This window comes from Ranitomeya imitator, chromosome 5, assembly GCF_032444005.1.
Source record: "Ranitomeya imitator isolate aRanImi1 chromosome 5, aRanImi1.pri, whole genome shotgun sequence".
NCBI lineage: Eukaryota > Metazoa > Chordata > Amphibia > Anura > Dendrobatidae > Ranitomeya > Ranitomeya imitator.
Genome location: NC_091286.1, coordinates 343,339,066 through 343,352,064, shown reverse-complemented (window position 1 = coordinate 343,352,064; position 12,999 = coordinate 343,339,066). Strand labels below are relative to the sequence as shown.

Below are 12,999 nucleotides of genomic sequence, written 5' to 3'. Positions count from 1 at the left end.
CAGAGCAAGAATATATGAGAGTGAGGGACCACACAGGAATGGAGATAAAGACAAATAGTGCCAAACACCTATAAAAAAAAAAAATATAAACATATATTACGTCTCTATGTCCCACTAGTGCTGGTAAACTGTATATGATAATGTATAACAAATAATGTATAGTAATATGAATGTACCAACTATGGTGCCTGTAAATAATAAATAAACACAACAACAATAAAAATAATAATACCCATTGCACCCAAAAGAAAATATACAACCATACAAAAATATACACACAAAACAAACAAAAAAAAAAAAATATATATATATATATATAATAAATGAAAAAATGAAAAAATAAAAAATGAAGAATACATATGAAAACATATAACCAAATATATACACATGTAAATAAGAAGTTTAGAAGTCAAAAGTCCATGCATAATGATCCCAACTTATGGCAAGGCATAAGCCATCAAATTAAGTCCGTAGGGCCTGTAGTAGGGCAACACACAGGTACTGAGCCAAAGAAGAAATCCATAAGAGTGGTATTCCCATGCCTGATCAATGTCCAAATCCGAAGATTGTTCCATAATGATGACAGACCAAAAGAGGGGTGAATACCTTCAATACTAATAGATGTAAAAAAGTCAATAAGGGCTGTCCAAGGGATCCTAGATGATAACTTGAGAATGGCAGGACCTGCATATTAAGTGCCAGAAAAGCCATGGATAGCCTGATCGAATAACATAGATACCGGGATAGCCATGAACGACTGGACCGGACCGAGTTAACCCAAAAAGCCAGTATAGAGAAGTTCTTCATTCAGACCGAAGGGTGAAGTAGACTTCAAACGAAAAATCCAGCGGGCCTCATGTTGCAATAACCATCTGTGCCGGTCGCCACCTCTTTCATTGAGCAAAATCCTCTGCAGACCAAAAAATTGAGTGTTAAATGATTTGCCTCCATGCACTTTAAGGTAATGAGCTGCAATCGGGGTTAAAACCTTACCCTTCTTAAGGTCAGCATGAGCTAAATGAATTGTGGATAGGTGTTTTTGGGCTCGTTTTCTCAATTCCTGCGACGTCTGACCAATATATACCTTGTGACATGGACAGATGATGGCATAAATCACAAAACTGGTTTTACAATTAATATATTGACAAAGTCTATGGTCTGTATTGTCTAAGGGATTGTGAAAGAGATCTTTAGTGGGCGGCATATAAGGACAAATGGTACAATCACCACAAGGGAAAGAGCCTCTAAGTCGAATACCCCGGTTTAGATTCATAACAGGTCGTGAAAAGTGACTTCTAGTGAGTATGTCACGTAAATTGGATGCTCTCTTGGCCGTCATCAAGGGTCTAGGGCTGACACAGGCAACAGTTTGGGAGTCTGAAGTCAGAATATCCCAATTTTTAGTCAAAATGTGCCTCACCTGATTCCAATTTGTACTGTACTCCGTGATGAATCTGACTGTAGAGTCTTGTAATCGGGGACGTGATACCAACAAAGAGGCCTGATCCGATGATTGGGCTCGCTGAAAGGCTTTAGAGATAACCCTCCGAGGGTATCCACGCTGTTGGAACCTCAAACTAAGGTCTCTTGCTTGTTGCCTGAAACTTTCATCAGTAGTGCAATTCCGGCGAACACGAAGGAACTGTCCTGTTGGAATACCCATCCGGGTATGCTGGGGATGGAAGCTCTGATATTGAAGTAGACTGTTGGTAGCTGTAGGTTTACGAAACAAATCCGTCACCAGTCTATTTCCCTCCGTTGAGATCCGAAGATCAAGAAACACTGCTGAATCCGGGGAACAAGAATGAGTAAGGAAGATATTCAATGAATTATCATTAAGTTCCCTGAGAAATTGTAAGCAAGAAGTTTCACTACCAACCCATATGAAAAAGACATTGTCTATGAAACGATACCAATGTTTGATATGATCACGAAACATCTGAGAACAAAAAACCAGCGTTTCCTCCCACCATCCAAGAAAAATATTGGCATAGGCCGGCGCACACCGTGCGCCCATGGCCACGCCCGAAACCTGTTTGTAATAAGTCCTGTCAAATAAAAAATAATTATGGTGCAGGACAAAATTCAACAAATCCACAATGAAAGAGTCATGAAGGCGATTTGTGCCATTGAGTCGATCTAAAAAGAAGGATAAGGCTTTAATACCATGGGCATGGCTTATATTGGAGTATAGTGATTCAACGTCACATGTTATAAGTAACTCCTGTCCTGTTAGAGTAATGTCACGACAAACACGGATAAAATCAGCCGTATCCTTGATAAAAGATGGTAAAGAAGAAGCTATGGGCTGAATGAAAAAATCAATATAAGTACATGCCCGTTCGCAAATGCTGCCAATACTTGACACAATGGGCCTGCCAGGTGGCTTACAGGCATCTTTGTGTACCTTTGGTAAAAGGTAAAAAGTGGGAATGATGGGATTCTCAACCCACATGAACTTTTTTTCATTGATGGAAATGGTGCCCATGGCTGCGGCCTGATTGATTAATTTTTGGAGTCTATGCGCAAAAATTTTTGTCGGATCCGAAGGTAATCTAACATAGAAGTTAGAATTATTGAGCTGCCTTTTAGCTTCTTCAAGATAAAGGTGGGTGGGCCAAAGCACCACATTCCCACCTTTATCCGCCTCCCTGATGATAAAGGAGTGATTATTTTTCAAGGAACCCAATGCCTTCCTTTCCTGTGGGGAAAGATTGTGGGTATTGCCAATAGATGTAGGTAATTTTAGGATGTCTCTTTTAGTAGACTCAAAAAAGAATTTAACCGCAGGGACTAAAGAAAAGGACGGAGCGGTAGAGGACTTATTCCTAAATGGAAACTGTTTCCTACCTGCTGGCGTCGTATTTTCTACCAATAGATCAAGGAGATCTTGAAGTACTTGCTGATCCCCAATTGATGAGGTTTGGATGACTTCTGATCGTTGATGAATCACCTGCAGCACCAACTTTCTACAAAACAAGTAGAGATCCTTGATAAGATCGAATTTATCTGTAGTCCGAGTGGGAGAAAAGGATAATCCTCTCCGCAATACCGAGTGTTCCGCTGGTGAAAGAACATAATCAGACAGGTTAATTATTTGTAAGGTGGATGGAAGTACCTGTGTGGATCCCATATCCGGATGAGAATGGGGGGAAGCAGTCACCGCCGTCTGTTCCTGAAATTGCGTCGATATGGCGACACTGGGCCCTGTCGATTGGTTGGACGTTTCCTGAGTCTTCTTACGTTTATGTCCACGTCGTGTCTTACGTCGAGGTCGCTGCCTCCCGAAGATAAAAAATCACTTGAGCTAGTAGCATCAAGTGCAGTCTCTGAGGAGGCAGGGGCTTGGCGATTAGAAAATTGCAGATTTGGACGTGGATTACCCAAATGTCTCCAACGAAAAGCCCTTTGGTTGCCGAAATCAGAGCGATCCCTTAGAAACTTTTTTTGTTTCCGATCTATGACTTCTTTTTCAAATTTGTCCAGTGTCTCCTTAAGCTTGGATTTGAAAGGTGCTACCAGTGATACCTCATCAAAGGACACCAATCTGCTTTCCAATTCCTTGATGTTAGATTTAGTAGAGTTAAGGAGTTGTCTATCATGCTCCAACAACATATTTATAATAATCTTGGAGCATTGCAAGAGTCCCTTTTCCCATGTTTGTTGAAATGACGATGATGGTTCCCATGCGGGAAAAATCTGCACCCGTAGTCCCCGTGGTACAATGCCCACCCTAAGGTATTCTTCCAACGTTCTAATATTCCACCACAGTCTTACAGCAGATTTATTGGCGGAAGTAATGTCTAGTGAAAGTTTGGAAAAATCAGAATCATTGACAATGGGCTCAGTATTGGAAAACAGATTAGTAGACTGAGTCCGCCAAGCGGCTTCCCTAGTTTCCCAGTCCATACCGCAAGGATACAAGACACACCAGAAAATAAAACTAAAGAAAACTGATGTATGCAACAACTATAACAATAAAAGAGAAACCAATAATCACAGAATGAGGCCTGAGATGATCCTCAATCTATAACATCTATCTAGTCAAAATTAGACCGTGTGCTGCCTAACGACAAGAAACACACCTCCATGGCCACGGGGTGCTATAAGAAGCAACAAGATAAAGAGATGTGTCGGGAGCACAACCAATATATTAAATATATCCACTAGGGTGCTACACAATGCATGGAGAATGCAAATACTGAACCAAAAAAGAAAAAGACACTGCATAAATGTGTGCACACCTATGTATCACAAAATGAGTAGCAACTTTATTATAAGACAAAAAAGCATACAAAATATAAAAACATTAAAAACATATCCCATAAGGATCAGAAAACGAACACACCATTCTCCTGTTGTAAAAATACACCAAAGAACCACAGCCCAAATAGATGGAAAATGCTCATATATTCATATGTATAAATTTATAGATAAACATGAATACAATCATATAAATATATAAGGGCCGAACATTTATGACCTAGATAAATATAACCACACAGATCCCGATAACATATGGGCGTCCCCAAAGTTATCAAACCCTGAGCCAAACCCAACCATGTAAAATAATCACTATGTGCATCCACTATGGATATGTGCACAAAACCCCAGCCACAAAATAAAAAGGCTGAGAACAAGGCTGGAAACTAGCACAGCCAGAAAATGCAATAAGAGCTATATAGCTGGCTCACAACAATAAAGAAAGAGCCACAGCCTTGTTCTCAGCCTTTTTATTTTGTGGCTGGGGTTTTGTGCACATATCCATAGTGGCTTGCTTTGATGTGCCCCCTTGCTGATTCAGCCTTTATACTTTTTTGGCCCCTTGTTTCCCTTGTGATAGATATTTAGCTCTAGTCACTGGGTTTCATGCACATAGTGATTATTTTACATGGTTGGGTTTGGCTCAGGGTTTGATAACTTTGGGGACGCCCATATGTTATCGGGATCTGTGTGGTTATATTTATCTAGGTCATAAATGTTCGGCCCTTATATATTTATATGATTGTATTCATGTTTATCTATACATTTATACATATGAATATATGAGCATTTTCCATCTATTTGGGCTGTGGTTCTTTGGTGTATTTTTACAACAGGAGAATGGTGTGTTCGTTTTCTGATCCTTATGGGATATGTTTTTAATGTTTTTATATTTTGTATGCTTTTTTGTCTTATAATAAAGTTGTTACTCATTTTGTGATACATAGGTGTGCACACATTTATGCAGTGTCTTTTTCTTTTTTGGTTCAGTATTTGCATTCTCCATGCATTGTGTAGCACCCTAGTGGATATATTTAATATATTGGTTGTGCTCCCGAGAAAAAACTTAAGGGAATGGGCGACTGACATTTCGGCGAGATCCAGTTGGGATTTGTTTTCTCTGTCGATAGAGGAGAGTTCTGCGCTCGTTAGCAATGGTTAAAGAGTTGAGCAACTGTTGGGGGTTTTGCTGGGCCATATTGAAGGAATGGCCGGAGGGGACAGTACCAACTACTAAGTACGGGGTAGGAGGGTTATGCTGGGTACTGTGAACTGGTTTGGTACTTTTTCTATATGTTAATATAAGTTGAAATGTTAGGATACAATAAAGTGAAAGTTGGGGGGGGGGAAATTGTGATTGCTATGGCAGCGGGACGCGAATGGAGAGGGTTAAGTAAGGGAGAGTGTTCGCAGTGGGCAGTGGAGCCCCACTCTTGATGAGAGGAAGAATGCGTTATATTGGGGGGGTAAGGGAGGCAAGTTGGGAGGGGGCAGGGGGGTGGGAGGGTTGGGGCAGCTCATATTTGGGAAATTGGATACTTTAAGAAATGATGAGCCACATGATGGGAGATTGTATTAAAATATTGAGTTGGAATGTGAGAGGTCTGGCGGATAAAACATGGCGGGCGGCAAGTCTGCAGTATGTCCGAGAACAGAAGGTCTCAATGATATGTCTGCTAGAGACACATTTAGTGCGGGAGAGGGTGGATGTATTGAATAGGCGCTGGATACAGAGGGCGTATCATTCTACTTTCTCGACGTACTCTAGGGGTGTGTCTGTGTTAATACCTGCGGGGGTGCAGTATGAGGAGGTAATGGTAAAAGAGGATGTGGATGGTCAGTATGTGGTGGTGAAATGTAAAATAAATGGAGTGTTGATGTGTATAAAACACACCTGAGCGACCCTAAAATATGGTCAACTCAATGAAGCTCACCAAACCAGAAATTATTAATTAAAATATAACATTTATTAAGAAATATTAAAAGAGATCCAAAAAGGCCACATATAAGAACACAAACAATAACCCCATATCAGAGGGAAACATCCATCTACAGGCCAATACACATGTAATCATACACCGGAATAGTCTGTACATATGCAGGAAAGAAAGCATCCGTTTTGGGTAAGCACAGGGCAAAGCACCTATATATATAAGCATACCATGCCCATCGGCACCTTATCCATAATGAGTGCAGAAAACTGTATCTCCATAGTACTGGACCGACAGGGATTATAACATGTGCCTAAACTACGGTGTGCTAAGAGCCCAGGATAACAAATAAAGCCATGTGCATCTTACCAGGAAAGTGCCCGTGTGTTGGATGTTCTCCTCTGGCGCCCCGACGCGCGTTTCGCCCTCTGCTTCTTCCGGGGGCGTGACTATGGAGGTGAGGAGGGTCTATTTAACACAGGTAATAGCCAATGGGAAGTGCCGAGAGTGCGGAGGACAAGAAAAGCGGAAGTCCAAAGAGGTACATCGGCGCATGCGTCAGCCATTCACCGCTGTAAGTAAAGAACACTTCCTGTCCTGCGCCAGGTGGACCGCATGTGGAACACATGCAGGTCCATAGTAGGCGCAGCCGGAAGTATACGGGGCGAGGGCCGACAGCGCATGCGCACCACCTCCGTGGAGAATTGAGGGAATACCTATACCGTGCTAGAAAAACACATAGCGCATGCGTGCCCGCAAAGCAAAAGGGAACTATTATACTATTAGACAAAAACTAATAGTGGCGATAATGAAAAAAAGGAAAAAAGTGTGCATGACTAACAGTCTGTGCTGTGTGAGAGCGTAATAATTACAACGCTAATAAATAAATCCCTAACGTGATGTAAGTGAACTATTACATAAATGAAAAAAAAGGGGGAACAAAAAGGAAACCGACGTGTATAGAAAGAAAGAAATTTTAATACGGAAACTAATATAAACCCCTAACAATCATATATATATATATATATATATACATATATGAAAAACTAAGTACACCTATATGTAATGTGGTATGCACGGACATAATATCATGTATACAAAGAACCCCTAAAAATTTCTAATGCTAGGCATTAGGCATATTATGGCAGGTAACAATGGGCTTTGTGAACTGATTTCTGATGTTGTGGACTATTTTCTCAAGCCACTTGTGGTATCCTTACCATCATATATCAGGGACACCACGTCAGCCTTACAGAGACTTGACCAGATTTACCTGGAGGAGAATATGGTTATTGTCACGGCCGACGTGGAGTCTCTGTACACTTCAATACGTCATCAGGATGGTCTGAAGGCAACTGAATTTTTTTTTACGTTCCAGCTCTCTGGATGGCTCTTTGGTGGAATTAATTCTGTCGCTTTTGGAATTTCTCCTGACTCATAACACTTTTATCTTCAACAGTCATATTTTCCTCCAATTACAGAGCACGGCGATGGGGGCCTCTTGTGCCCCCTCGTACGCGAATTTATTTTTGGGTGCCTGGGATAGGGAGATTTTCCATAATGACGACATCCAGTTGATGAACCATGTTCACAACTGGATGAGGTATATTGATGATGTCCTGTTCTTTTGGGATGGTCCGAGGGAAAATTTGGAGGATCTGATGTCTCATCTTAATAACAATGACCAAAATATTCTATTAACGTTTAAATCTGGCAAGCAAATCGACTTTCTAGATATCAAACTGACAGTTGATTCTGATGGCCGACTAAACACAGATGTGTTTAGAAAAGCCACGGCTACTAATTCATTTTTGGTTGCGGATTCCTCTCACCCTCCGGCCACTATTCGTGGAATTCCTGTTGGCCAGTTTCTTAGAGCAAAGAGGATTTGCTCGAATGAGAGCAACTTTGAGAAACAGGCCATCGACCTTACAAGAAGGTTCACCGAAAGAGGTTACAGTAAAAAAATGATTAGGAAAGGATACCAAAGGGCAAGTGGCATTAGTCGGGATAGGTTGTTATATGGTCCGTTTAATGTTAAGAAACTGGATCAGCAACACCCAATAAGATTCATTTCTACCTATAGCAATCAATGGAACCAGCTGAAAGAAATTATACGAAAACATTGGCAGGTTTTGAAAGTGGACCCGGTTTTGTGTAAAATCTTACCTGAATTGCCATCTTTTGTACCCAAAAGGTCTGCTAATTTAAAGGACATTCTGGTGCAGAGCCATTATGACCCCAAAAACGTTGGTACAAAATCATCATCTGGAGTACCTGGCTTTTTTCCGTGCGGCCTCTGTAAAGGTTGTCTTAACCACGTCAAATCCAAGACTTTCTGCAATCATGATGGGTCCCGTTCCTTCAACATCTGGAAACATCTGAGTTGTAATTCCCAGGGGGTTATCTATCATGCACAATGTCCGTGCGGGAAAGTGTATGTTGGATTGACTACACGAGAATTGAAGGTAAGGACACGGGAACATATCAGAGATATTGAAAAGGCCAAAACCAGTGGGGAAGAGTCAATACTCAAACCCCTTCCCAGACATTTTAAAGCACATCATAATTGTGACGCCAAGGGTCTGGTCGTTAAGGCTATTGACCAAGTTCAATTAGGACCTAGGGGAGGGGACTTGGCCAAGGCTCCGGCCCAAATTAATGCAGATGGATTTACCGATTGGGTACTTTAAGTCCTCACGGTTTAAACGAAACTCTGGGTTTCTCAGCTTTCTTATAAATGGACATTGTTTGTCTAAGGTTTTGCGGTTTTTTTATAGCTTTTTATTGTCTAGCATATCCCTGAGGGGGAATGGGTATCCTTTTAGGGGTGGTGGGGTTATTTTAGTATGATTTCTCTAATCTGTTTTTAATTGTTGTGTCTTATTGTACTAATTATTGTTATTTTCCATCAGTTTCTATTATTTCTAGAGGGTCATGGCCTTGTCATCTATGTGGGTTGCCGTCTGATGTGTGCTATGAATATGTGGAGGAATTGTTTATCCTATCTATGATGAAGAATCAAGAATCGCAGTCGAGGACATCTTCTTGCCACCTCGTCTTTTTGACTAATTTTATCTTTTATATTATATTATTGTTGTTTTGTGGGGGTGTCGTATACATGTATTCTGCACTGCTATTGTATGGAGTTATAATGTTGGGGTAGGGTTCTTTTTAGTAGTTTAGGATACCTCTCTGTATATCAGGGCACCTCTCTGTATATTAGTGTATGTTAGTGTATTTGTTATCTGATGCCTAGCATTAGAAATTTTTAGGGGTTCTTTGTATACATGATATTATGTCCGTGCATACCACATTACATATAGGTGTACTTAGTTTTTCATATATGTGTATATATATATATATGATTGTTAGGGGTTTATATTAGTTTCCGTATTAAAATTTATTTCTTTCTATACACGTCGGTTTCCTTTTTGTTCCCCCTTTTTTTTCATTTATGTAATAGTTCACTTACATCACGTTAGGGATTTATTTATTTGCGTTGTAATTATTACGCTCTCACACAGCACAGACTGTTAGTCATGCACACTTTTTTCCTTTTTTTCATTATCGCCACTATTAGTTTTTGTCTAATAGTATAATAGTTCCCTTTTGCTTTGCGGGCACGCATGCGCTATGTGTTTTTCTAGCACGGTATAGGTATTCCCTCTATTCTCCACGGAGGTGGTGCGCATGCGCTGTCGGCCCTCGCCCCGTATACTTCCGGCTGCGCCTACTATAGACCTGCATGCGTTCCACATGCGGTCCGCCTGGCGCAGGACAGGAAGTGTTCTTTACTTACGGCGGTGAATGGCTGACGCATGCGCTGATGTACCTCTTTGGACTTCCGCTTTTCTTGTCCTCCGCACTCTCGGCACTTCCCATTGGCTATTACCTGTGTTAAATAGACCCTCCTCACCTCCATAGTCACGCCCCCGGAAGAAGCAGAGGGCGAAACGCGCGTCGGGGCGCCAGAGGAGAACATCCAACACACGGGCACTTTCCTGGTAAGATGCACATGGCTTTATTTGTCATCCTGGGCTCTTAGCACACCGTAGTTTAGGCACATGTTATAATCCCTGTCGGTCCAGTATTATGGAGATACAGTTTTCTGCACTCATTATGGATTAGGTGCCGATGGGCATGGTATGCTTATATATATAGGTGCTTCGGCCTGTGCTTACCTAAAACGGATGCTTTTTTTCCAGCATATGTACAGACTATTCCGGTGTATGATTACATGTGTATTGGCCTGTAGATGGATGTTTCCCTCTGATATGGGGTTATTGTTTGTGTTCTTATATGTGGCCTTTTTGGATCTCTTTTAATATTTCTTAATAAATGTTATATTTTAATTAATAATTTCTGGTTTGGTGAGCTTCATTGAGTTGACCATATTTTAGGGTCGCTCAGGTGTGTTTTGTATTGAGAAGTACCAATATCTCTATGTAGTAGGACATTTGTGGTGATTTACATATTTGACGTGTATAGCGGCAATGTATATTCCGCCCCCATACTCAAGTAAGACGATAAGAGAGGTGATGGAGAGGGTAGAGCGTTGGGGACTGTTACCATCTCTAATTATTGGCGATCTTAATAATATCTGTGATGACTTTTGGGACAAAAGCAAAAATCCCCAGAATAGAACAGGGGGACATATCACTATGTTTGGGACCTATGTCCGGGAAGTAGGTATGATTGATTTATGGAGAGTTAGACATATTGGGGAAAGGACGTACTCATGCTACTCGCCAGCTCATGGTACTTTGTCTAGGATTGACTTGGCGCTGGGTAACTGTTTACTGGACACAATGGTAGGGGAGGTGAGATATTTGCCTAGGGCTCTTTCAGACCATAGTCCAGTTGAGGTGGAATTTCGGCCGGTGGGGACACGGATCGGGAGCAGGAAGGAGTGGAAGATTCACCCTAATTGGCTACACAGTATGGACTTGGAAAAGATAAAGAAGGAGTTGGTGGAATTTTTTGAGATCAACGAGGGAAGTGTAGATGTTCTTACTGTGTGGGAAGCCATGAAGGCGTACTTGAGGGGACTGCTGTTCAGGGATATTAGGTGTAAGAGGAAATCGAGAGAGACAGAGAGGTTGGCGGTTGATGGGCTGAGGATAGCCGAGGATGAGATGGTAATAGCGGGTACTCCGGAAGCTGGGAGGAGGCTAAAGGCAGCTCAGAGTCAGTTGGAGGAGGTATTGCTCGGTAAGGCTGAAAGGAAGAGGGAATTCATGAATCTGGCTTTTTACCAGGAGGGCGAATCTGTGGGTCATTTGCTATCGATGGTGGCTTTTGCCCAGAGAAACACTTCCTTTGTTCATTCTTTGGTATCGGGGAGCGGTGTGGCTGTCTCTGAGACTTCAGAGATTTTGGACATTTTTGCGGATTTTTATGCGGACCTATATTCCTCTCAGCCAGATGGGTCGGTGGAGGACACGGTGGCGTTCCTTGAGGAATTGGAGCTCCCAAGGCTGAGTGACATAGATAGAGAAGATTTGGAAGTTCCCATCACGGAGGAGGAGTTGGGTCGGGCACTGCAGTCTATGCCTAATGGGAAGGCACCTGGCGTAGATGGATTTCCTGCTGAAATTTATAAAAACTTTGGGGAAGTGCTGATCCCTAAATTAAGGGTACTTCTGGAGGAGGCTAGGAGTGGCGGTCGTCTACCGGCATCTATGCGGGAGGCCATAATAGTGGTGATTCCTAAGGAGGGGAAGGACCCGACACAGCCGGATTCATATCGGCCAATCTCCTTGCTTACTACAGACGTTAAACTTCTGGCTAAGGTGTTGGCGATGAGGTTGACAACTGTTATTTCCGGCCTGGTGCATTCAGATCAGTCCGGCTTTATGCCTGATCGGTCCACTGCAATCAACTTACGAAGGCTGTATATGAATTTGCAACTCAGATCCGACAACTGTGGCCAGAGAATTATTGCATCTTTAGACGCTCATAAGGCGTTCGATAGTGTGGAGTGGGGATATCTCTGGCAGGTGCTCCGGAGTATGGGGTTTGGACCGCAGTTCATATCCTGGATTCGACTGATGTACTCGATGCCGATGGCTAGGGTTAGGGTAAATGGGGAGTTATCACGGACCATACAACTGGCTAGAGGGACGAGACAGGGGTGTCCGCTCTCTCCTCTTTTGTTTGCTCTGGCTGTGGAACCACTGGCTGCTAAGCTTCGACGGTCTGATGAGGTGACTGGGTTTAAATATGGGATGATTGAAGAAAGGGTGGCGTTGTATGCGGATGACATTCTGCTCTTTCTGGCTGACCCGGGTACGTCCTTGGAGGGAGCCATTGGGATTTTTGAGCGTTTTGGATCGGTGTCGGGACTTAGGATAAACTGGAGTAAGTCTGTCTTGTTTAAGGTGGATGATGATGGTGGGGAGCCACTGGAGGATGGGCGACTGGAGGTGACTAGCCAATTTAAGTACCTTGGAATATGGGTATCTATGCCTGTTACTGACTATATACATAGAAATCTGACTCCAACCTTAGGTGTTCTTAAAGCGAAAGCGGATGCTTGGCTTAAACTGCATTTATCTGTGGTAGGTAGGGTGAATCTTATTAAAATGATTTTGATGCCAAAAATACTGTATATTCTTCATAATGCGCCAGTTTGGATACCACGCGGGAGATTTAGACAGATTAACTCTCTGTTCAGGAATTTGATATGGGGGAGACAGCATCCGCGTATCAAACTGGAGACACTTCAGCGACCCAAGGAAGATCGGGGACTGGCATTGCCTAACCCTGAAATATATTTTCTTGCAGCCCAAAGTCAGCATCT

The 12,999-nt window shown here is 42.3% G+C and overlaps 2 protein-coding genes across 5 annotated transcripts in view; one reads left to right on the top strand and one right to left on the bottom strand.

The window, feature by feature from the left end:
* Nucleotides 1-324: 324 nt before the first annotated feature.
* LOC138637605 (uncharacterized) lies at nucleotides 325-4,236 on the bottom strand. Of its 4 annotated transcripts, XR_011312416.1 has the most exons (5): nucleotides 3,119-4,236; nucleotides 2,851-2,969; nucleotides 1,421-1,785; nucleotides 994-1,084; nucleotides 329-910 (listed from the first exon to the last, which is right to left on the bottom strand). XR_011312416.1 is itself a non-coding variant. In XM_069726427.1 (4 exons), exons 1-4 carry the CDS (start codon nucleotides 3,131-3,133, stop codon nucleotides 894-896), a joined length of 756 nt encoding a protein of 251 aa, XP_069582528.1. In that variant the 5' UTR covers nucleotides 3,134-4,236; the 3' UTR covers nucleotides 328-893. The 4 variants fall into 4 exon arrangements, 3 of the variants coding, with proteins under 3 accessions (XP_069582525.1, XP_069582527.1, XP_069582528.1); XM_069726427.1 differs by having other exon boundaries at nucleotides 328-910; nucleotides 2,851-4,236; XM_069726424.1 differs by having other exon boundaries at nucleotides 325-1,084; nucleotides 1,421-1,782; nucleotides 2,851-4,236.
* Nucleotides 4,237-6,645: 2,409 nt separating this feature from the next.
* The window catches only part of LOC138637753 (cytochrome P450 3A2-like), a 129,411-nt gene continuing 123,057 nt past the window's right edge, over nucleotides 6,646-12,999 (top strand). The window contains exons 1-3 of the mRNA XM_069726671.1: nucleotides 6,646-6,735; nucleotides 7,396-7,545; nucleotides 7,676-8,662. Coding sequence (XP_069582772.1) covers nucleotides 6,646-6,735; nucleotides 7,396-7,545; nucleotides 7,676-8,662 — 1,227 coding nt within the window. The remainder of the gene's footprint in view (nucleotides 6,736-7,395; nucleotides 7,546-7,675; nucleotides 8,663-12,999) is intronic.

Bases quoted from the DNA above. Each gene is read 5' to 3' on its own strand.
- LOC138637605 (XM_069726424.1), bottom strand. From the start codon at position 3,133: ATGGGATCCACACAGGTACTTCCATCCACCTTACAAATAATTAACCTG. The intron at 1,783-2,850 runs GTAGGAAACAGT...CGGATTCAGCAG, and splicing joins AGAAAATACGACGCCAGCAG to TGTTTCTTGATCTTCGGATC. The intron at 1,085-1,420 runs GTGAGGCACATT...CCATGTCACAAG, and splicing joins ACAGTACAAATTGGAATCAG to GTATATATTGGTCAGACGTC.